The 24922-nt window shown below is 46.8% G+C and overlaps 2 protein-coding genes across 3 annotated transcripts in view; one reads left to right on the forward strand and one right to left on the reverse strand.

Annotated features, from left to right (window-relative positions):
- Nucleotides 1–216: 216 nt before the first annotated feature.
- On the reverse strand, nucleotides 217–2650 carry ccn1 (cellular communication network factor 1). Its single transcript, XM_053854265.1, has 5 exons — nucleotides 2419–2650; nucleotides 2117–2342; nucleotides 1500–1844; nucleotides 1221–1423; nucleotides 217–1142 (listed from the first exon to the last, which is right to left on the reverse strand). Exons 1-5 carry the CDS (start codon nucleotides 2458–2460, stop codon nucleotides 840–842), a joined length of 1119 nt encoding a protein of 372 aa, XP_053710240.1. The 5' UTR covers nucleotides 2461–2650; the 3' UTR covers nucleotides 217–839.
- A 690-nt stretch (nucleotides 2651–3340) lies between these two features.
- ddah1 (dimethylarginine dimethylaminohydrolase 1) overlaps nucleotides 3341–24922 on the forward strand; it is a 79017-nt gene continuing 57435 nt past the window's right edge. Inside the window, exons 1-2 of one of the 2 annotated variants that reach the window (XM_053854266.1) lie at nucleotides 3341–3455; nucleotides 7517–7825. In XM_053854266.1, coding sequence (XP_053710241.1) covers nucleotides 3453–3455; nucleotides 7517–7825 — 312 coding nt within the window. In that variant the 5' untranslated portion in view covers nucleotides 3341–3452. Of the gene's footprint in view, nucleotides 3456–6779; nucleotides 6799–7516; nucleotides 7826–24922 lie in introns of those variants that run through there. The other variant, XM_053854267.1, reaches the window with a different exon arrangement.

Consider the following 24922-nt stretch of genomic DNA (forward strand, 5'->3'; position numbering starts at 1 on the left):
GCAGCACTTAAGATTCTTGGCATACTCCCATTGCTACCACCCCCCACACCCCTGCCCGCCCCCTCCTCAGGATCACTCAAGTGTGCGGCTTAGCCAGATCAAATGAAAGAAGCTCGCTTTTCAGAATGACATTCCAAAAAAAAAAAAGTTGGGAGGTGGTTGTTATATAAGGCCTGGATGATGTGTGCGAAGTGATGCGACACCGACTCAGTCACGTTCCATAAATAAATCACTTTTATTTGAAGCATATAAAATTAAATCATTTTTACAATTTATTCCAGTATGACACATGATATCCAAATAAAGTAGCTACATTATTTTTTTTAGATAAATAATAATAAAAATTAATAGAAAACAAAAAGGAAAAAACAACATTCATTCATCCGTTGACATGTGATTTGTTTGTTTTGTTTTGTTTTGTTTTTCTGTGTATGGAGTTCAATAGCTGCCACAAATACGCGGGCGCCGAGGCCCACGTCGGGAAGAACCAAACACTTGTCAGACAAGTCGAGAGGCTGGGTGGGTTTGCTGGTGGGAGTTGCGTGCGCGCATATGTACATATACACACACAAGTCAACAGTCTGATACTGACAGATCAACATATACACAGAGAGGCGACATCGACGACTAACATGAATGTACAAGTAGTAATTACATCTTGCTCCGTAACGAAGCTACGCTGGATGCTCCGCTCATACGAAGCTTAAGAATGCTGGTCGCAGCAGACAGTGCACTTCATTCACGTCCTCCTGGTGCAAGCCCACGATTCCTTGGGAATCTAGTTACAACAAGAAGCCGGTAGTTGACGGTGGTCTATGTACACCGGAGCGTTCCGGGGTTCAGTCTCTGAACTTGTGGATGTCGTTGGAGAGGCGGTAGAAGGGGTAGGAGGCTTCATTGGCGTGGGGGCAGTTGTAGGTGCACTTGCAGGACTCGATCATCATGATGTTCTTGTTGAAGGTCTCGCCGTCCTCGCAGCGGAACTTGACGCGGATGGTTCTGGTGTCGTGGGGGGTGCAGCAGCGGCCGTCCACGCAGGCGCCGCAGTACTTGGGTCGGTACTTCTTCAGGCTGGAGCAGCCGGCGTAGGTGAACTTGACCGGCTGGACGGACTTCTTGGTGCGGCTGCACTTCTTTCCTTTCTGGGGGGGGGCAGAGCGGCGGGTGAGTCGGGCGCTTTGCCACGCCAAGAGTTACCACGTGTGGCGACTGGGCCTTACCTTCAGACTGGAGTAGGGCGACTGGGTGCAGGGTCTGACTTCGCAGATCCTGGTTTCCTTGACCAGCTTGCACTCGCTGTTGTTGTTGGTGACTCTGGTGGAGATGCCGGTGCCGCAGCTCTTGGAGCACTGCGACCAGGGGGTCGTTTGCACGATGCACTTCTGGCTGTCCATCACGTGGATCTCAGCTTGAGGCCGGTAGGCTGTCAGGAATAAAAGCCTGGATTAGAAACTTGTCAGAACCGAGCTTCGCACCTGAAGCGTCAGAACATTCCTCACCGGGTAAAGACTTGAGTCCACTCTTGACGATGGCGATGAGCTCGTTCCTGTTGGTCAGGTCTCGCTCCAGCTCATCCGTCAGCATGTCCTTGCCGAAGATCTTCTCCAGGATGTCTCTCTCCTTCCCATCGTCGCACACCCACTCCTCGCAGCACTGGCCCGCCACCTTGACCAGTCGGGGGTTTGCACAGCCCAGATTGGGCAGCGAGAGCTCCTGCGGGCACAGAGGCACGCAGCCCACCGCCCCGTCGATGCATGTGCACTGGTGCTTACAGTTGGGCTGGAAGCTCTCGCCGTTCTGGTAGATCCTGCTGTTGTACTCGCATGGTCGGCCTTCTGACTTGGCTGGAGAGAGAGGAAGAGGAAAGGAATGTTATTCCCGCTGAAGACATCACACGGCTGCCAGATAAGCATCGGTTGAAACTGTGAAATTCTTCAGGGCTGCCTGAAGACCCTTTGAGGTTCAGCCTACTTTGGTCTACATTCCACAGCGCTGAAATCACTCACTCCACTAAACTCGGGAAAAGTACCACCAAAAAGGAGTCTGTGATGATGTGGGACAGGAGGAGAGGAGGAGGTTGTAAAACAAAACAAAAAAAATGAGCTCAAATACACACCTCGACAGATGCCACGAGTTGTCGCGGGAGCAAAACTGGCTCCGAAGTTACACTCCAGCCCTTTGGTGTGGTCGCACGGCTCCGTCAGAGCGCAGTCCTCGTTCAGCTGGCGGGCGCAGACTTTGCAGCAGCCGCAGCCGTCCAGCACGAGGCTGACGCCGGGCGCGCAGCGCGGCATCTCCGCGGGGCACTGGCACACGCCGGGACACGAGGCGGCGGCGAACACCTGATCGCAGAAACGCGTTAATATCACTCTCAAGCGGGCGGCTGGAATCAGAGGAACACAGCGGGAAAGGACTCACCAGGTGGAGGCTTCCGAAGAAGGCGATAGCGAGCGTCAGCATGTTGGATAGAACAAAATAAAATGTGCGTGTTTCAAAAATGAAATATATCTCGGTGGATATTCCGCGGCTCGGTCTCCTTGAGGAGCGGGTGAAGCGCTCGAGTGAAGCGGTAGAGAAGTCTGCTGAGCAGCGGCCACCTCCTCGCTTTTATACGGTGGTGGGGAGTTGACGTCGTCTCTGGACTGCCTGCTGAACTGTTCCCAAACTATGCGAGGAATGTTTCTCGGCGCATTTTCCATCCAAGACCGAAGCTCCACCCTGTCTAAAAACCTTCCTTTTTTCCTACTCCACAGCTTTTTTTTTCTCTCCTGCGTTCGCCTCCAGTCAGACACACTTTTCCGTCTCACACTCCTTTTTCACATGTTTACGCAGCATCGTCACGCCTTTTTTTTAAGAGTTGTGCGCTCGTTTCATCTTCGAAATGTAATTTCCAAACGTTGCTTTTACTTCATCGTGGGTCACTCAGTCAACACGACTCACCGAGGTCTAAAATAGCAACACATTGTCAAAGTCAGGGCATGAATCCTCCGGTCTATTTCTGGCTCTCGGTGCTTTTATTCGGCGCGGCTAAGCGATTCCAGATGCAAAGCAGACGTAACAAAATGGCCATATTTGGTATGGCAGTACTTTATTAACATATTTCTCTCCCCTTTTGGCCAGCAGACCACAAAAGCGTTGCTGACGGCTGAAAGCCTTGTTAAATGTGTTCCCCATGCAGGGAAATTCCTTTTTTCCCCGACTCATTCCTTGAGGCAAATTTGACTTATTCACGCAAACTGTCCATCACGTTTCGAAAGAGGGGGGGCAAGTCAGTCCTACGCTTCTACAAGGGTTCCGACCCAGCAGGTAGAGAGAGAGTAAAACGCAACACACGGTTCTTATTCGTGAAATGGATCCAATCGCGCCCGTGCGTAAAGACGCAGCGTAACCCTGGCGCATAGTTACATGGATGTTTGCCTCGTTACGTCATCTTTGTCGCTGTCAGCGCCACGATGGTGAGTTAACACTTTTGACCTATGTTGCCTCGGATTGTAAGTAAATGTAATCCTAAGAATAAGCGCACAAAACCGAACCAAGCAGCATTGAATTGCACTTTAATACTACAGCATCCAACGCCAGATAATACGATCGAATGACAGGTATATTTGTCAGACAGGCAGGTTATTAAGGAACCTGTGTGTGTGTGTGTGTGTTGTCTCGGAAGTGGGAGGGGGGTGTGTCTGTGTGCGCACATGTGCGCTGCCTTCTGCTGCCTTGCAAGTCCGAAAGGGCACCGTCAAACTCAAGTCTCCCAGAGTGGGATTTGAACCTGCCACCTTCCTTCGTCATGACCACCTCAAAAGCAAACATTCTCATGTGTCTGTTGGTTCCCGTTTGTTGGTTTAAAATTCAGTTTTTAAGAAGATGAAATGTAGAGTCATTGACCTGGATGGTCCTCTCAAGTCACACCTCATCCCTGACTCTGGCAACTGACTGGCTGCTGCTCGGCTTGTCACCTCACATTTTATTTCTCCGTCATCTAAACCTTCAGCTTAAACCTTCCATACATTGGGAGGAAAGAGTGTTGTCATTCTGCGTCACTGGAGAATCTCTGTTTTCCTAATGGTCCTATAGGTTTCGGCTGCGTTCCAGGGGCAGGACATATGTCAGAGTCTTTGAGTTTCCATTCTGCTTGTTCAAGAGAATTCCTCATCAGACTAAACATCCATGTCCCCCGGAGAAAGCGCAGATGTCTTGGTGGCTCAGTGGGAAGCTATTGTCAGATCCCAGCAGGACCACGGCTCAGGAAGTCTGCGGCCAGCAGCCTCACAGTTTATGTCTGATAGAAGAGGATTGGCCGGCATGTTTAAACAACAGATTCCATTGTAGCACATCCAAGATAAATGTCATCGCTGAGCTGTGTGTGTGAGCGGCGCTTCCTCTCGGCCTCAGATTATAGATGCTGCAGGAAGTCTGCTGACTTACGGTTTTGTTTTGATTCAGAGAACCGGGGCAGGTCACAGATCTTATCAGTGTCTAAAGTGTGATGAAGTAAGAGTTCACATCACATTCTGACATGGTGACTTCCACACCTAGCTTTGCTCAACATTCGCATGAAACTGCTACTAGTAGATTGGAATCTAATGATCTTACTGTTGTGTAATTTCTGCTTCCCTGTTTTGACACGTTTGCTGGTGATAAATACGTTTCTCAAAGTCATGCTATCGATATTTGCATATTACAGTGAAGCACTCCCTCAAAACTCTTATTTGCCGTCATCTCCTCTCAGTATCAGAAGGAAACTATGAGCTGTTGCTCACAAGCAGAGAAGTACAGTGTTGTGTTGCATAAGTGCAGCAGAAGCCCAGGATGAAACAGGGTCCACCCTTGCCACCCACCCACTGGATCAAGAACAAGTCCTCTAGATATTCCTCCTTTGTAGAATAGTTGCTTGCCGGAGGGGCTCATTTTTGTGATCGGGCATTTTCTCCGATCACTCTTATTCGCGAGTAGTGTTTTCTCTAGACCAGATATACACAGCAAGGTGTAATCCATGGCCAAAAGAGAGTTCGAGTGGTCCGCAAAACTTCTGAGCATAAGCCTAAAGGCCCATTTATGTTCTTTCCATACTGATCTGGATACGGACGGCTCCTTCTGTCTGTGCTCTGCCTTCATTTTGACTGTATTTCTATACGTTTCCACAAAGCTCACAGATACGGACCAAACGGAGCAGTAGCGCTGAAAACCATGGGGGCAGTGTTGCTGCTACTACCAGATATGTAGCTGTAATGAGACACGACGAAGACAAAACAATGGCCGAAATTCTCACCAACCTCCGCCTCCTACAACACTGCCTCCTTTTCCTCTCCTGTGCAAGAGCTACATGATCAATGCTCTTCCACAGTCGCCATGTTGGTTTTGGAGTTTGTTGTTGTCATAAACCTTTGACTCTGGGCTGCTCCCCCTGGTGGATATATTGGTGAACAGCAACACCAACGTAAAGAACGCATGGAAACTGAATCAGTGACGGTAACATGGTCTGAAACAGGTTCAATTTGGTACGTAAAGGGAGCATAAATGGGCCTTAACTAACACATCTTGAAGTGAATGCAGGTCAAAACAAGAAGGGAAAATGGGGCTGATGAAATCTCTGGCCACAACATCATCAACATGTGCATTCCTGGAGTTACTGTGTAGTGAAGCTGTGTGCAGTTTCTGTCTTCTCCAAACAATTGTATAAGAGCAGATTTTCTACACTTTCGTTCCCCTCTAACAGCCCGGGGCCACTCCAGGATTCCAGCTTCATTCGGCCGCACTGGTTCCTCTCCAGCAGGACATGCGGACAGAACCCATGCAGATGTCCGTCGGTGGTTCCGAACGCTCAACTTGAGTCGGCCCTTGAAAATCAGGGCTTGTCTATTTTTAGCTGCCCACTTCAATTTGCCCCGTGGCGCACCTGCCTAATCACACGTGTCACTTCTCATCAGACCCAGAGCGGGGATTGTTTTTCGGACGTCCACAGCTGGAGGAGCGTGTCTGCTTTCACTGGCGTCTTTTATAACCGCAGCGTGTCCTAGCCAGGTGTGCATGAGGGCTTCCCTTCATCTCCGCTAACCCAAATTCCACACCAGGGAGAGAAATGGAGCGAGAGAGAGGGTCGGTGTCTGGTGAGGAATGATGGAAAACGGGGTATGGACTCAGGTGTCGGTGTCGACGAGCCTGGCTGGAGTGGAAAAAAAAAAAAAAAGAAGGAATGTGGGGCTCCTGGAATGTTTAGAGCAGTCAGGGATAATTGAGTGAATCTGGAACAAGAAAAGACAAACGGAGGTCCTGCAGTGGAAGAATGTGCTTCTGGGACGTCTGAAGAAACATTCCATCCACTGAGGCAGCGGCAGCGGCGGCACCACGTGGGAGCCTCCGCCTTCCCTCCTCTCACACCTACTGTACTTTCACACAGTGGCCTCTGCACGGAGGCTTCGCCTTCACTGTGGCTTCATGAGATGTTGAGAGCGTTGTCTTCTCTCACTACGACATACTCTCAACCTCTTCTTCAGTGGACTGAAAATGCTTTAGGTCCAACTGAAGAGTGACAGTGCCAGAAGTCAAGTCCTACACTATCATGGCACCAAGCCAAAATCACTCACTGTGAATATAAGTATGTTTATCCCACAGCTGCTCACCACGTGAGACACGGTCATGTGATCAAGATCATGTGATGCCCTGCTCAACCTGTGTGTTTTGGGTCCTTGGTCATGTTTATTGCCATGACGGCTGACATCATGGCTGAAAGACCCAGATAAAATGCTCCTCCAGCGATGATGTCACTCCTCTTTGATGATGTCACTTCCTCCTCTCCAGGTTAGGACCTTAGCTTCTCAGGCTACAAGCTAACTATTAAGCCAACGAGCCGATAATACCTGAATTGTTGCGTTTATTTCTCTTAAATGTATTGTATAAGTGGAATTACATAAAATACAGCAATAAATACCTTCACCTTACACAGAGGGAAATAAGAGGAGGATCAGTTATGGATGAATGAATTTGGAGTTAAACACAGTTCTTTGTATTAGTGTTGGTAAAGGTGCTGTGGTTCACCTGAAGCTTTTGCACTCTGGTTTCCTGCCACCGTCCAAAAACAAACATAGTTCATGATTATAAACAGTATATTATGTCTCCAAAATTGTCCGGGTGACTCTCCTGCCCTGGATGTCCTGCTGCTCTTGCTGCCCCCGCGACGCCAACCGCAGGCGAAAGCGGCTGTAAGTGACTGAACGTTGTCATAAATCTGAAGGCTGCGTCTCAAAGTCGACCATTTATTGCGCGCAGACCCGCTTGGTTCGGTGGAAGTTGGACTCGCAGGTTGTCGCTCGCACTCCTGACACGTGATTGTCCTCGCGCGTCATCGTGGCGTGTCGCTCGCCCGGGGATCCGGACAGAACCGAGCGGGTTCCGCAGCAACGGCGGCAGCAGCAGCTTCCGTCAACAACGTCAATAACAACACGCAAACGAAGTGACAGCACGTCCGAAGCTTCTCTCTGACCCCGACTCACACACGACGCGTGTGCTTGTGTTGCAGCCGAGTGGAGGAAACATGGCCGGTCTGATGGCGGGCTTCGGCCACTACACCCACGCCGTGGTGCGGGGAATCCCCGCGTCTCTGGCCAAGGAGGCGCTCCGCAGCAGCCAGGCGGACGTGGACCTGGAGCAGGCGAGGCGGGAGCACGAGGTGTACGTGGACGTGTTGAGAGAGCGGCTCGGGCTGGAGGTGGTGGAGCTGCCCGCGGACGAGTCCATGCCGGACTGCGTGTTCGTGGAGGACGCGGCGGTGGTGTGCGGGGACACGGCGCTCATCAGCAGACCCGGAGCCGAGTGCAGGCGGGGAGAGGTAGGACCCCGAATTCACCCCCAAAAGTTTCACTTGCACCTTCGGAGGCTCACCGTGGCTCATGAATGTAGCGGAACAAACAGCCCTGGCGCCGGACCCAGCAGCGTTTCTGCCTCTAAATGGTGTCTTTTAGACTTGTTATTTCAAGCTTCTATTAAACGTGCTGCATTGAACAGTGGCGTGACACGTGGAAACGGCTTCAAACTGCAACTATTGCCGTGATATCCATTAATAATAGCAATAAAAAAGAGAGACTGGTTTAGTATTTTTTTTATTTTTTGAATCCCTGCTGCTTCTGCTTTACCACAAACGCTGTGTTCCTGCAAAACAGACAGTTCATCATGAAGTGAGCTGAATGATAAACGTCAACATTAACGCTCCGCCACTCCATCTCTTCATTGGCTGTCATGACTTTATCAGTTATTATCCTGACGTATGATACATAACAGCAGACCCCCCATCACATCCATGTGACTGAATGTGTTTTCAGAAGAATAGATCTCTGATTATGTGCCACCAAAGCAAGTGAAAGTTTCTCTGGAATAGTTCCGTAAACTTGTCAATGTTCATGTGCCAGAGTGACACAGAAGTACTGTGGGATTGCTGGCAACATACGACCGTGTTGGTCACTATACAACACTCCTTTTGCTCTTCATGGCTGGCTGTTTTTGCAACAATCTACGGTGGCCTTTCATGAAACCATGTAGATGTGAGAGCGACAGGTCCAGCGCTGCAGAGCAAACGTTACTGCTGAACACAGGACCACTGCATCCCTTCAACCGCAGGGTGGAGAAAAGGGTTGTTTTCCCGAACACCACCTGCCAGTTGTGTGGGTTTCATTTTGGTCTTGTACTGTGGGTGTGTGCGACGGGAGAATGTGTTGCCCATGTAGGGAACAAACACAAGAAAATAAATGAATAAATACGACTCGACCGGTTTAAATTGTGGGTGTGTGAGACGGTGAAGGAGAAGGTGCCTCTGAGATGCTGTTGCTGATGTTGAGAAGTGGCTTTTTCACGAGAATATGCTCATTGTGAGGAGCGGTTTTTGTTAAGATGGCCGACTGAACAGCGGGAAATGTTGTGTAGTTTCCAGCTGAAGTGTAAAACACTACAAAAACCATCTTCTTTTCCATCCTGTCCAGTCACACCTATCCTCTTTATCTCCAGATCCCTGGTTGCTTGTCTTCCTCTTCCTCCGTATCAAACACTCTTGCTCCATCACTGTCCCTCCTCTCCTCATGTCCAAACCACCTGACCTGCTGAACCAATCCACATGTCCTTTTGATACTATTTATTGTATTTTGCAGTGGTGTTTAAACAAGGAAATGTCAACTGTTGAAACTCCCTGACATTTCATAACTATCTGGCCGTTTTGGGTGAGAGTCCTCTGAAGTGACGTGATGTTTGAGAGAGACCAAACGCATGGACGACTGCAGTGAAAGCTGCTGTCATTTCACATCGCTGTCACTTTACTCAGCTCGCTGGTGCTAATGGTGGCCCCCCCCTCCTGCTCCCCAGCTCTCTGGCAGCACCGATATCGATTCAAACTGTAGTTGTTGCCCGTTTCTTCGTGACAATATTAAATATTGATATTTCTTTTCCACATCCATTTCCTGGTAAACAGTTGGGAAGCCGAGCTCAAGCGTGTCTCCTGCTCAACAGAGCAACCGATCAAACACGCCAGTTTAATACTCGTGACAAGCTTTTATGTTCAAACACCAACTATTGTCAAATGCAAACCCAGGAGTCATGGAGCTGATGCTAGCATCGGGCAGCCAACTGTCACTCCACAGCGCAATCTAGCAAACGCACCACAGACTGCATCCGTAATATAGATCCATATGAAGTCACTTGGCTGGAAAGGCCAGACACATGGGAAGTGTGGCCTGACAAAAGCCTCTTTTGCCAGAGTTTCACGCTGGTTAGCTCTGTGCTAACATGTTAGCGCTCTCTGCTAACCGCTGCCCAGTATAGCTCTGGAGGATTGTAGCTACTGGAATAACACCATCTATGCCATGGATGGTCGTCTTGGGCTGTGAAACTACAGGGAAAGTAGTTGGATATTGGTTATTTAATCCAGCTGCCACGTCGTCTCTCTCCTGCTGCATCTGCACATTGGTCTGTGATAACACAAGCTCTCAATCGCTGAAGCTATTTAGCCCCCAAAATATTACTGTCAGAACCTGTTCTGGCTCCTTGTTATTGCACCTCCACTGCTTTGTGCATTTATGTGCATTTATTATGTCTGTGGAAAACCATGATGTGCCTTTTTATCATGAGTTATTTTTTAGATTAAAAGTATTTTTATTGGGTATTAATAGTCATTGAACACAAAAGACAGTGAGAGACAAGACAAGATGTGCTTGTCAGAGTGATGAAGTAAAATGTGGAAGTAATGCTTTTACTTTTCTGTTGTTTTTCACAACTCACAAATAACATAAGAATAATATTAATAATAATAGTAAAATAGATACAAATACATCATTAGTTTATTTTTAAATGAATAAATCACAATTGTGATATAAATCAAATTGACACCCAGGTATCGGGAAAATATCAACTCGGGCCAAATGCAGCGACCCAGTCCTGCTCTGGATTGTCCACAGTGCTTTCTCTAGGAGTTTTATGATGAACAAACAAAAGGAAATGAATGAGTCAAGTACTTCTTGCCATGCTTGTTCTACATTTCATGTATTTGTGTCATTAATTTGATTTAATTTTACTTTGTTATGATTGATGTAAACCACTGTTTTAATACTCGTGGCTGCATTTGTTATGGTTCAATAGTCAATTTGTCTTTATTATTATACATGTGCAGCACTTGTTTCTTGCTTACTATAATAGATTACCTTTTGAGGAGCTCCATATCCATATCAACGTATGTGTGATCCACACTTTGCTCTGCCCTTCTGTCCCTTTTATGACTAGATTGCTGCGGACTGTTAATCATTTCCAGCCTGGAATGCATTTGTCTGCCATGGTGCACATTTTCAAGCGAAGGTGGAGAATCGCTGCTGTGGATCTGGGATTTTATTTTTTGGTCAAATGACCTGATAATACTTCCTTTTTAATGTGCTTTCGTATGCGGCTCACAGTGGATCATTAACACCGTGACTTAGCACAAACACTTTCAGTAAAAGCTTCTGAAGCTGCTCTGAACTCCGAGGGTGAGAAGTTGCTGAGTAACCTCTGGGGCTGTTAGTTCCTCACTGTTATGGCTCATAATGAGTGGCCATAGTGATGGACCTGGTCCGTCTTGTCTGCGGTGATGCCTCTGTCCAGGCTCAGCGTCAAGTGGAAAATCATGTTTCACTGTAGTTTTTCTGATGTACGAGGACAGTGAGTGTGGTGGGGTGTTGGACTGACAGAGGGCCAGGAGAAGACGCACTTGTAAGTCATCCGCAGAGGAAGGCAGGTGAAGGAGAGAGTGCAGGTCGGCTGGAACCAGTGGAGAGGACGTGATGGAAGGGAGCAGAGTTCTGTCCGATATGAAGGATGTGTGGAGAGGACAGACGGTGTTGGACCAAGAATGTTGGAGATGGAAGGAGAGGAAGTGTACGACTAGAGAGGATCATCTAGATCGGCTGTGGAGGGGCACCTTCTCTGGCGAGCAATGATGGGAATGACCTTGAAAAGAAATGGAGAAATAATGATCACACTTATTTCGTTGTTCATCCATTGTACTACTCAGGTTGTCGCAGTTTTTGATGTTGTAATAAGTACTTGGTCATCGATACTTGTTGGTACTTGTTAGCTGTGCTAGCGTCAGTAATATTTCCGCATCACCGTCTCTCCTGAAGCCAAACTCAAGTGAGTGTGTGGAGCTCAGATCGATGATTCACAATATTGAAAGTTTCGACAGAGCCATTTCTTTGAGTCCATCAATCCAAATGAACCAAGCTCCTGGTGAACTAAATCCCACTTTGTGTTTTAATGCCACAATGAAGGCTCTCGATTAAACATAGCTGGAGCTCAGAGAGGCTTCTGTGAAGCATCAGGATCAGCAGCTGCAAAGAGTTGTGTGACGCAGCTTCAGTCCGCAACTTGGCATCATTGACTTACTGACTCGGCAGAAGAGTCACTGTCGTGCGCTCCTGACTTAGCTGGTGCCATTTTGTCTCATGGGACCAGTTGCCCTCAGGGTTCATAAAAAGCTTGACAGTTGCGACAGACTCAATGAAAGTTGTTGTGTACAGTAGTTGGCCTGAAGGGGGAGCCAAATGATCCCACCTATGCGATTGTTGTTTTACACTGGACAACAGTGAGCGGATCCTGATCGAGTCGTGGGAGGCAACTCCAGTCCTCACCACACATGCACTAAGATACGTAGATACCAAACTAATGCGTAATTTGGCACAGCCATACTCCAGAGATTCCGCTACCGCACATCCTTGTGAGGACCTCTCATTGCCATAACCCTTTCCCCAGCCTCTCACCCTAAACATAACCAGCCAAAACAAACAGCTAACCTCAACCAGGAACCAGGACCAAACTAGCGCCCAATTACAGTAAACTACTTTTACTGATGTTTTAACCCTCTAAACCTTATGAGGACATGCTGAAGTGTCCTCACAAAGAAAAATGTCTTTCCAAGAGAGATGTCAAGACTTGGTACTCACAAGTACCACACACACACACACACACACACACACACTTGTATTTCTGTCCTTGTGGGGATATTGAGAGGTGTCTCATTGCCATAACCCTTTCCCCAGCCTCTCCCCCTAAACTTAACCCTCCAAAACACATGGCTCACCTTAACCAGGACTCTGAACCAAACTAAAACCTAGTTATAATGACCCAGTTATTTTGAAGTCTTCATCCATAAATTGGTGCTTAACCTTGTGAGGTCCTGCCAGATGTCCCCGCAAAGTCATGTGGCAGTTGTTTTGGTCAAGAATTGGTCCCCACAAAGTAGGCTAAACAAGCCCACCCCCCCACACACACAATCTATCTAAGTTTGTAAATGTGTTTCTGATCATATATGAACAATTTTATCATCATAAATGTTGGTTATATACAGATCTATTGATGTTAAGTGCCACCTCACACCATTATGATGCTGCTGCTTCATGTTTCAAATCACAACGCTGACAACAGTGATCAGTCACTCTCTGCATGCAATAATGCCCATCATCCTCAGCTCTCAGGTTACCATGGTTACAGGGCGGTGGCCATGACACTGAACTGAAATTCGGCTTGAGCAGAACGGATTCCTCGTACATTTGCTTACTTTTATGTTCAAGTCGTGTGCTGATATGAGTGTTATATTCAGCGTGACGTCATCTAGAAATGTTCTGCGGTCAGCAGCAATATTCTGACTCACGTCATGCGAGTCTCACTTTTGGCACCAAAGCTGCTGCTAGTGATGTTTTTTTTCAGCTGTGGTCAGTAGCTGTGGCTCAAGGAAGCATAAGTGACGATACACTGTGTCATACTACAGTGAAGTGTTGACTGTGTTGTGCTGAGTCATTGCTTTTGAGTCCTGCAGTGGTGATATTCTATGAAATATGATGCAAAGAATGGCCTCGGTAGCAATCCTACTTCAATCTGGAGTCACAGCGTGTTCAGTGGTTATTTAGATTTCAGCTTCTTGTGATGAAAGGGCTGCTTGTTTGCTGGAATTGTAGAAAGGTTGAGTCAGACACGTCCGACTGAGTCCCTGTGCCTGAGGTTGCTGGGTAGCAGGATCTCAGACGTGTGTACAGATGACTCCTTGATGCTGCAGTCACAGTCTGTTGGAACTACACTGGTATTAATCAATCATGTCCGAGTGACTTGTTGACGCCAAGTCACTGTGGTTAGAAATCCATGTCCCTTTCTGTTGTTATTTCATAGAAGTGTTGTTCGTCATCTGGCCTCTTATTCAATGACTCATCCTTCTCTGGTTTGGATCTGGAGAACCAGGCGGCTGGACTCACTAAAACACTTCCTGAAGCCTGTCTCACGGCTCAGACGCCGTTATTACATTAAGTGTTTTGGAACTTTCTGCTGGACTGTTAATAATGACTCTATCACATAATGGCAGGCTGCTGTCGGCGGTTATTGTAAGTTTAACGGTGCCCGGAAAATATCGGTCGTTAAAAAGCCCTTCGGATATGTCATAACATGTGTGAAACAGTCCTGGGTGTCAAGTGGAGTTTGGAAAATTCTTGCTCCGCAGACACAATATTTGGGTCATATTTTATGGACAGAATATTTAGCTCCAGTTGTATTGAGTTTATGTGTCCGTAAGGGCCCTTTTCCGCCTCGCGTTGTGGCCGCGAGCTTGCACAGGAGCTTGTTTTGGCTAGATGGCCTCCAGATGCCGATTCCTCCCGCCTCTTCTGTGACCTCCTCCGCCATGTGCGACCCGCTTTCCTTCAGGGAGACTTGACATCCGTGTGTCAAACGGAGGCGGGGGCGATGAGATACCTGGCTCTCACCCAGCAGCTTGGTTGGGCCTGGGTCAATGTTCCTACCCTGCCCGTCTGTCACATTCCTACCACATTCAAACCACCCGTCCTTTCTCTGTTTGCCTGTCTGAGTCCTCGTCTGGGCTGTGCGTTTCTAACACTGCTATCACGCTCACAAACAAGGTCCTTTAAGGTCTCGCGTGCAGATTTTCCGTCCAGTATTTCGAGCTAATGTCGCCATGAATCAACCCTTGAGAGGTTTTGGGGGAAGGAGAAATATAGGCTGTGTCGCACTGAATTTAGGCTAACAGAATTATGTCATATGTAATATGATAATAACCACAATAAATCACACTGTTGGCGCAGAAAGGGGCTCATATTTAAGCCGCACTGCCAACCAGCTCCGCTATAGGGGCGAGCTGTTCCATAATAAATGGTTTCACTGACATCTGAACCAAACTCCTGCAGACTGCACGTCCTCCTCTCTTGTCACATTTACCTCTGAACCCTTTCATTTCATTTGGACCAGGTCCTCCCTGCAAGCAAGTGGACCAGCCGTGCGTGTGTGCGTAGTGTGATTCATGGTGGCCACATTGAAGCGAGACATATGAGGAGGCTGGAGGAGATTTTTGTTGGCAAGAGAACGAGGAAGAACGCTTGTGGCCAAATGACCACCGCCACTTTCTTGGGTCGGACTGAGGTTTTTCTTCCTGGGAAGAAGAGAGTTGAAACAATTAACACATGACTGGCACACGAGGGGAACGTCCCTGTGAAAACAACTGAAATATGATTCTGAAATGTGGTAAATGTGGTAAAGTCCCATGGCAAAATTGATGGCCTGTGTGAGAGCATCAACTCCTCTCTTTTTCCTATGTGCATGCACAGTATATACAGCGTATATACTGTACAAAAGCATCTGTTTGCTTTTGTTCAGGGAGGTTTTTCACTACACAATGGCCAGGGTTTCCACTGCTCTGAATGGACTTGACATTCTTCTACAAATATTTTCAAGACATTAAAAGACTTTTAGTTTAAATAAGGTGACATAAAAACTTGAATATAGCCACCATTGTGATTTGTTGTCAAACTGATGCAAAATATTTTGTTGTTTAAATGGATGTATGGGTCCATCATTTGATTCAGATATATATATATATATATTCATAGTGAAAATGACGCACAGGGTAACTTGTGTTTCGACTCTACAAACACACCTCACTTTGGATAAAACGTACCCATTGGAGCATTCAGGAACCTTGTAATGTTGAGGCCTCAATCATCGCAACTTAAGGGTAATATTCATGGGGGCCGCCCAAGTTGAGGTTGTGCAAAAATAAATAAATGAAATAAAATAAGTGCTACGGCAGCCATGTTTGAACATCAACCCAGGGCTCCTCCCAGGTTTGCCACTCTTCCATCTCATTTGATCCACTGTCTCATGGCAAGATCAAGATACAGTCAGGACGTTGGGGGCATCTGGAACAGGTCCAAACCATCCTCACTCCCATGACGTAATGTATTGAGATGGGGAAAGTGGACTTTTGCGACCTATACAGACAACAAAGGCACATCACAGTGTTGCATGTTGCCGCATTAGGTTTCCAATTGAAGTACATGTTCTGCCTCTCGTGGCTTATCCTGACGTTGTGGGCAGCGCATCACGTAAAAAGGAAGACAGAGGGTTAGAGAAACCAAGGGATGGCGCCCCTTTTCAATGATCCTCAAAGGGCTGTGCGTTTCAGTCATGGCGACGCTGCACCGGAAGGAAAATGTTTATTAGTCCATTGAAAACCCTGTGGGTCAACATGCAACGCTGAAGGCTGCATATGTATAAGACGCAATAGTCCACTTTCCCAGAGTCACTGTTATATGCAATGGGAGTGAGGAAGGGTTAAACAGGTCAAAAGTGCATGACAGGTCACCCACATACACTTTTGCAATTTAGGAGTGTGTTTTTAAACTGTGGGAGGAAAGTGGAGTGCATGTTGCTGCCACTAGTGATAACCTCAACCCTGGTGTGAAGCTGCGCCACCATCCACTGACCTTGGCTTTGAGTCGGTTGGATGCAATAAGCCGCAGCAGTTGTGGAAGAGCAGCAAAAATATTGCTTTTTACCTCACAATAGTTGGAAGACTGACTTCAGAAATGCTTGAAAACTAGCTTGGTTATCTAAAAGGAAACTTCTGTTGAGTGGCAGCGTGAAGGCCCCAATCGAGAAGCGGAGTAGTCATTAGTTGGACGCTTCAGCTTTGTCTCTTTGGTTGAACTGACCAATCCTTTGGTGCATTGGCTGGTAGATCAGAGTGATGGACAGGTTATGGCCATCACAAGTCAACACTGTCTCATAAGGTGTTCGACTTGGCCAGGTCAGACAGTTGCCCCCTCTACCATGCGAACTCCTCTCCACCGATGCAGCGGCCTGTGAGACAGCTGTGAACAGAACTTCTCTCAGCAGTCTGGAAAGATGACCCGGTCACAGCGGGCCGTCGCCGGGGGGGGTGTGAATGTCTGGTTTGGCATGTGCGACTTCGCAGAGCAGCACACAGGAAGCAGGCCGGCCACCGTGACGTTTAGGAAAATCCTGTTAGGGTGAGGAAGGGCGCAGCAGACCTTTTTTTAATAGCCAAGAAACAGCCCATTCACTTTTCACCGTCCCTACTGTTTGTTTATGAATTTTCCACTTGTGCGTGACTCGGAATCCGATGAGTCACGAGAACCAAATTCAAAGAAGCGACGCATTTGTTGGTTGTTTAAATGACATTAGGCGGTGTTCTCATGAAAGTCAGTGCTGTGATTTTGTCGGACGTTATTGACAGCTCTTCCTCTAGTTTCATCAATATTGACTGACTTGGTTAGTATTGTACTGATCGGGGTCTCTCTGTCATGGTATAGTGGCACAGTGCATTGTACGTCCTTGACAGTGCTCCATAAGAGGAGTCCTCTTTTGACTTGAGCTTTCGAGTAACATGAGATGTTTCTACTCATGTTATTGTCTCCCGATGTCACGATGCTGACCTTCATTGTGCTGCTTTACTGTCCTGATCAGAGCACAGATTCTTGAGCTGCGTCCAAAAAACGTGCGTCGTGAGATCACAGTCGATCGACTAAATGAAATCAATTCCTCCTCTTTGTCGAAGTGGATCTTGGCACCGCGTGCAATTCCCTCCAGATGTCTAATTAAAAGCCATTTCCTTATTTCTGAGAGGCACAGATTGCGATACATGAGCTGGACATACTGTAATCCCCGTCAACGCAGCTGTCACCAGCACTGCGGTATGAAAACGGAATCTGGACGCTGGCTACAGGTGGGAGCCTGTCAAAAGCGCCTCACATCCTGTTTGGAGCTGCCAGCAGACGGCTAACATGATGCTGTTTTTTCCCTGTTTGGCAAGTGCACTCGACAGAACAAACTCGTCATCTCGCTACCTTTTCGGACGAAGGCTTTCCAGTGAGCTCATGCTGGCAGTGGCGGCAAAGGCACATGGTTAGGCGGTGAGTACACAGGCACGTAGTGTAGAAAAGCAGCGTTGTGGTGTTGAAAGAACATGGTTGAAAGTGTTTGGGCTCTGGCACGGCGCTTCTGTGTGAGACTGAGCAGGGCTTCTGGCGGCTTGGACCCCTGTCAGGAGTGAAGCAAGCGATGAAAAGTTAAACACAATCCATTCAAGTCCGATGAAAAAGTGACTTGAATGTTTATCTTTGGGGGTGCGAGGGAAGTACCAGGCGGGATGACCAATGCCTAAATATTTTGACACCTGTGTCCCGGCACATCCGGATGACTGTTTCATTCCTCTCTTGCTCTGTGACTAAGAGGACCTTGAACCTTTAGTTTCATTCATCTTGTCATCGTGTTAGGAGCTAAAATCACCAAGGACCGCACTGCCTGAGTCATGACACAGGATTTGAGCATTGTAAATCTGCTTCATTATCTGCCTGCTCAGCAAACGAACTATGAACACGACACTTCTAAAGGCTTAAATTCTGTTTTCTGTATTCGAAGCATATTCATAAAAACTGTCGTAACAAAGCGGTGTATTGTGCTGAATCAGCAAATGGCCCTTTTATGCTCAACGTTACATGCAGATCTGTATACGGATAGATCCTTCTTCGTATTTCTGCACGTTTTCGCAAAGCTTATGGAGATGGACCATACAGAGCAGTGCCACTGGAAACCATGGGGGGCAGTGTTGCTGTTACTACCTGATACGTAGCTCAAATGAGACACGAAGAAGACATAACAATGGAGGAAATTCACTGTCCTCCAGTCGCAATATATTTAACAGCCTCACCATCCACCACCTCCGACAACGCTGCCTCTGTTTCCTCTTTTGTGCAAGAGCTACATGATCAAAACTCGTCCACAGTCGCCATGTTGGTTTTGGAGTTTGTTGTTGTCATACACTTTTGACTCTGGGCTGCTCCCACTGGTGGATATATTGGTGAACTGCAATACCATCATAAAGAACACATGGAAGCATGTGATGGATTTAAACGGACAGGTAGAATTTTGTTCATAAAGTGAGCATAAATGCGCGGGGGGTTCGGACTCAGCGTCTTTCAATGGATTAAACGCTGTTGTCCAGGTCAAGGCTTGAACACGAATGCACCCTGATCCACTTCCTGTAGATGTTCTCCCCTCATGCCAGACAGAAAGGGACTGCATGACAGACTCCACTCTGGCTTTGGAACAGCTCACCATCCCTCTGGTGCTTGTTTCTGTACATGCCAAGAAAACTTGTCCGAATGGTGAGGAAAAGGAGCAGCTCAACACCAAATTTCTGATGAAAACTTGTGATTTGTCAAAAAAAAAAAAAAAAAAGCTATTAGGGAATGAAAAGCTGAGTTGTTGGGAACTTTCATGGTGCGTTTCATTAAGACTATAGTTTGGACTTGTAGCCTTTCATTCTCATTGTTGGTGGTACAGAGTGACTGTGCAGGGAACGCTGACTCAGCTCACCCCTACAGGCCGAACATAGATCAGAAAACAAGTAAAATCCACAGTAAATATGAGGGTGGATGCCGTTTGCTCTCTCCCAGTGACAGGGGAGGCTTCAGCTCCCCCGTGACCGTGAACGTTTTTTGTGAGCCTCACAGTGACTTGGCAAACTGCGCCCCTTCACCTGGCTTCACTCGGAGGGTTGTGTACGCACATGTCAGGATTGAGCTATCGTGGAGCAGTCCCCTGACGCACAGTTGCGCTGAGGCTGATACAGTATCAGTTTCGACTGACACGCCCTGCTCTGGGCCGCCGCCACGTTCACGCCCTCTGAGGAGCACAGATTGAAGGTGTGCAAACAGTGTCATATAGGAAGCACGTGAAGGTCCATGAAATTCCACACATGGAATCAGTTCAACCCGAACACATACCTGCAGTTCACCGCTATGCTCCTGCCCTCATTTGTCTTGTCTTCATGTCCAGACAGACACTTGCACCGGCGCTCGTGTCAGCTTCATGTCTGAATTCTGGACAGCTTCCTAGTACGACAAGCTAAAGCAAAGCTCACATCTGTGCGGCTTTGGCGCCGACGTTGCCTCAGAAAGTTACATATGATCTGTTCAAGCGGGTCTTTTTGACCCAAGTCTGGAGACTTGTGGCTTCGTAGGTCACCAGGAATGTAACCGCTGACATCTCCACTGATCACTAGCAAATGAGGAATCGGATCACTGTCAATAAGTCCACTTTGAGCTTTGATGTGTGTGTCTTCTTCTAATTTCGGGCCCATCCATCACTGCAGAGGGTAAATATTGGACTCATATTTTGCTGGCATGAACCCTCCCTGCCCGACTCATCAGTCTTTGATTAAAGTGAGATACTTGCCAGCGCCGGCCACATGCTCCGGAGGTTTCCTGCGCTCGGCGATTGTGGCTGACAAAAGGATGATTTTAGACGTTCTGGGATTTGGGGCAAAGGCCTCACCTTTGATGTGGTTTATGTGGAAAAGGAGGAACGTTGTGACACTGATTTGTTTTGTGAGGGTCCGCACCAATCATTAGTCAGCAGAGAATGTTCACTTGTTGTTGTTGTGGATGTCCTCAAAGAACCCCCTTCCGCCAGTGTCTGGCCCTCAAATGTCACACTCACACAGAGGTACAGCTCGGTCGGTTACCCTTATTTTGGTGTTTGCGCCTCAGAAAAGGGTCGAGTTAGTGACCCAACCTGTAGCATTTTTCTGTACCCCACAGTTGGGGTGCTGAACAGGGTGCTGCTGCCTGTGACTCGCCCACGATGTCTCTGATTGGACAGGAGTGAGCGGGCCAAATCTCAGTCGAGTTGCTGCTGTTGTTAGCGAAGGTTACCGAGAACAACTCACCCGTGATGAGCCTGAACACCTGCAAACATTTCTTATGAGATAATGAGACATCCTCTTCAAGTCCAGCAGCTTGATGTCACAACCCCAACTAATCACGTAGGAGCTGTCTTTTTGAAATAAATTCCTCATAAATGAATGGAAAAATCAGACCAGTAGTTAAGGTGAAGTTGGCGGCTGAAATGAGTTTCCTTCGACATGTTGGGGGCGCCTCCTTTAGATATAAGGTGAGGGGTCCAGTCATTCGGGAACAACTTGGAGATGAGCCCCTGCTTCTCCATGTTGAAAGGTGTTCCAGGAAGGTGCCAGCTGGAAGGAGACAGAAGGGTCCACCCAGATGGAGGGATTATATCTCTTCACTGGCCCGGCAGCGTCTTGCGATTCCCCAGCCACAGCTGGCAGGCCTTGCCTGGGAGAACAACGTTTGCCGCTTCTTGTTGAAGCTGCTGGCCCTGCAACCTGGCAACGGTTGTGTGGACAAGGATGGATGGATGGATGAATTTAGGTGATGTTTCATCTTGCTAACACTGTAGATAACTCGTAAACCACGGGTTATTCTACGTGGCCCCCCTTAAGTGAACTGGAAACACTGTGCAAGTAACATACGACTTCCGACTGGGATCGGTTCCGTCATAAGACAGATTGGACGTATGTCGAATGCCATTCAAAATAGCCGACGCGAGGGTTATAGGTACTACTGTAGTGGTAGATCACTGTGTGAGAGTGAGATGCTGGGATACTGTGCTGCCGTAACTGTCGTACGCGATGCCGGGCTGCTACGAGCTGCGGTGGCTGACATAATGAATGAATGAAAAAAAAAAAAAAAAAAGCATCTGCTGGCCGTGATCATAAGTACGGGTGGACGTCGGACGTTACTTGTACTTGCTTGGACTGCTGCTACTGCCGTCCAACCTAACGTCAGTGGTGAAAAATGGAGAGACTAGTGTGACTGTGACAGAAAAAGTAACTTGACATCAACTGTCCTGTGTTGGATTGATCATGTCTCTTTTACCATTTTCATATCAGAATGAAATCTTTGATTGTATTCCAGATTTACGTTACTCAATTTATTCCCTTTGTGTGTCACACTTCCTTCCTATACTCTACATGTCACTCCCTTTCTTCTTATTGCCGAGTTCTCATTTCAGACTTACTCTTCAAATCCAACCCTTTTTTCTTGTCACCTACTCATTTATCATTTTCTGGGGCAAAACTTTATCCTTTTTTCCTTCAAAGAACAACTTGATGTCCAAATTTTCTTGTTATTTCAGCCGTCTTCCTTGAATGTTTAGCCTGTTTCATATCTCATTCTATTTAATTTCTTCCTATTCCATGACCTGCACTGACATTTTTAGCTGCATTTCCGACCAACATCAGGATGTGGACACACTCGGGCCTCTAATGTCTTCTTGATGGAATATGTGACGTCGGGCCCATCATGTTTTGAAAACATTTATTTCATTATATTTGCAGCAGCATGGCCTCTGGTCTGGATGATGCATGTTTTCTATCGCATCGCCGTCTGAATGAAGAGTTATTCGCCTGTTTCCTCTGGATCGAGCGTCTGGAGACAGTATATGGCAGCTGGGTGCCACAATTTGAGGTCAGTGGGAGGCTGGAGGTCGTCGTGTCTTTCTCGCCTGCATACAAGTCGTGCAGGTGTGTTGCTGTCTCATTGGTTAACATGCAGACGGCCAGTTTTCCTACTTCACATTTACTGTGTAGGTGTTGTAGTAGCCTGGTAGAAAGACGTTATGTAAGACACAGCGTCAGACTTTTATTGAAACATTTTTATGTGGACACCAGATGCGTGTGAAAGAGGCTGGTTTTTACTCATCCTTTATGTAACACCGATGGGAAGAGGAGGTCCAACCGTCCCATACGTGTCTTTGGGACACTGCTCTTCCATTTGCCACCGTATTTTTTTGATGACCGAAACACGACCTATGACGTCTTATTAGCCTTTTACATGAGCTGTTTTCCAATGAATGAGTAGAAATAGGGATGGACAGTATGTAGTTACGTATGAATGGTATAGATTTGGCCAACGGTACAGATTTGAACTCTGTTCAAACGCTACAATAACACTGGTGTGTGGCTTGGTACAGGCTGACGTCCAGACAGATGAATCTGTGAATGAATACCTTTATGTTTACTGCTGTCATGGAGCGACGTTTGTCTGCTGTCGACGCACGTGCCAGAGGAGTGAGAGTCTACATGTTGTTTTGGGTACAAAACTTCATAATGAATATAACGAGTGAACCTTTTATATTCAGTATGAAGAACATTATATTTGGGGTGGGCAATATGGCAAAAATATCACACCACACGTTATAATAATTTCAATTTTATGAAGCTCTCATCTGACGCACCTATGTATTTTTGAGACTAATTTGACACTAGTTTCTGGTCAAGTAAAACAGTTCAGCAACTCTGCATGCAAATATACCAGAGATACCGTAAGATAAACAACAACAGACTTTCAATAAGTATGAAATCAATTTTAATACCATTGAAAACATGGCTTACTTCCACACAAACATTTTGCACCAAAACACTAAATAACTTATTGAAAAGTGTCAAATAAAAAGGCAAACAAACCTATTTTGAAATAAAAAGATCCTTGTCTGCTTATTAAAAATCGAGCTGTTATGGAGCGTAATATTATTCAGGTATATTCTTAAGAGAGCTCTTCCTATGAAGCAGACCTCATGCCAGAGTCCCATCACAGACTGCTAGTCGGGGAATTCTAATTCTTTTGACTTTATCAGACTTGTTGTTAAGGTTGGCACACAGTTCCTAGTTTACCTCCTTATGCATCGCTTTATTCTAGTTTTGCGGGCAAATCTCTGTTTCTCATCCTGCCAGCATTCTTTGTGTGTTTTCGTTTTGAGCACATTTATTTTGCTTCCGCATTTAAGCCAACTGTTAAACAGTGAGGTAAACCTTGACGCGTGTAACCTTGTAAATAAAGGTTTGAAATGAAACATACTAGCTGTTAGCACTGTTAACTCTGCAGTGTTGCGGTCAGACAACAAAAACTGCTGTGAAGGTGTGTGGTCGAGTTAGATGGGTGTCAGGTTTAAAACGACTTCTTTGCTCCCACTGCGAGTGTCAGCATGGAACTGTAGTGTGGAGAATGTGACTGAAACGGTCCATATGATCTCCTCACTTCGGCAGGTTGTCAACGTGGAGCAATTATTCAGTCTAACATGGTCATATTGCACACCCCTGTGCCACAGTATGTACTGTCACTGCAAGGGGAGTCACTTGTGATATGAACTTAAGGCCGTACTGCGCTGCCTTTGTTGGAATCTATTGTTGCTGTCCAGGCCACAGCAGATCAGTGAAACAAGTTTCCATCCCATGTCTCAGTTGTAATAGAGCAAACTGTGAGGATGAACCCAGTTAGCAAGCAGAGCACTTCCACTCTCTTGTGTGGACCTGAAATTTCTCTTTTTTTTTTTTTTTTTTTTTTTTTTGCAAAGCCACATCCTATCCGAAACGATCCGGGTCATTCCAGTGCGGACTGTTTCCTCTGCAGCTGCTCGGTGCGTGACGGCTAGAAAAAGTGTGTGTGGAGTGTGATCCTTGGCGTGAGAACAGACTGAGAGCGGACATCACACCACACTGTCACAGCTGAGGGCAGACAGGAGAGGCAACACACACACCTCCCCGCCCCGCCGGCCTACCTGCCTGCCTCATGCACACCACCCCGTGGCACGTGAGCGCTCGCTCACATTTCATTTATTCACCAGCTTGTGAAATTAGATGAAATGGAACCGTCTTGCTGAGGAAACTTTAGGTGTGTTTAACTCCATAGACCTCCATGGCTATCAAGCCCGAGCTGGACCTTCCCCAGTAAGCTACTGGGTCCTCTTCCTTCTCATCCCACACCCAGGAGAACTTCAACTTCTCATTTGTATTTTTTTTAAACAATATGTGAAACAGTACAGATAGTGATGATGCAATCAATATACCAACATAACGCAATTTGAAATAGTCAATTATTTGGTTTGCTATTATTGAGCGTCCCTTGTAATAAAAATATTTGTTAAACTACAAACAAACACTGCTTTGTTTTGGTGTGGTGACATGTCTTATCGCTATTCTCTCATCATAGTTCCTTGTATGTGTGACATGTTGCATGCCTGCCTTCATAGAATTCATGGTTAGATGTTGAATTCTCATGGTATGAGTCATTTGTAGCGGTAAATCCTATATAAGTTAGCGCGTCGTCCCAGCCTCAATACATGGCAAGAACCAAAATGGAACGTTCAGGTATGTTCAACAAGTTCTCCCCTCCCATGGTGTGATATATTAACGTTGAGAAAGTGAACTTTTGCATCCTATACTGACAACTGAGGGAGAATACTATGTTGCGTGCTGACG

The sequence above is a fragment of the Synchiropus splendidus genome, chromosome 1 (genome assembly GCF_027744825.2).
Source record: "Synchiropus splendidus isolate RoL2022-P1 chromosome 1, RoL_Sspl_1.0, whole genome shotgun sequence".
Classification (NCBI taxonomy): Eukaryota; Metazoa; Chordata; class Actinopteri; order Syngnathiformes; family Callionymidae; genus Synchiropus; species Synchiropus splendidus.

Bases quoted from the DNA above. Each gene is read 5' to 3' on its own strand.
- ccn1 (XM_053854265.1), bottom strand. From the start codon at position 2,460: ATGCTGACGCTCGCTATCGCCTTCTTCGGAAGCCTCCACCTG. The intron at 1,424-1,499 runs GTGAGGAATGTT...TATTCCTGACAG, and splicing joins TGGACTCAAGTCTTTACCCG to CCTACCGGCCTCAAGCTGAG. The intron at 1,143-1,220 runs GTAAGGCCCAGT...GCCCCCCCCCAG, and splicing joins CGCCCTACTCCAGTCTGAAG to AAAGGAAAGAAGTGCAGCCG.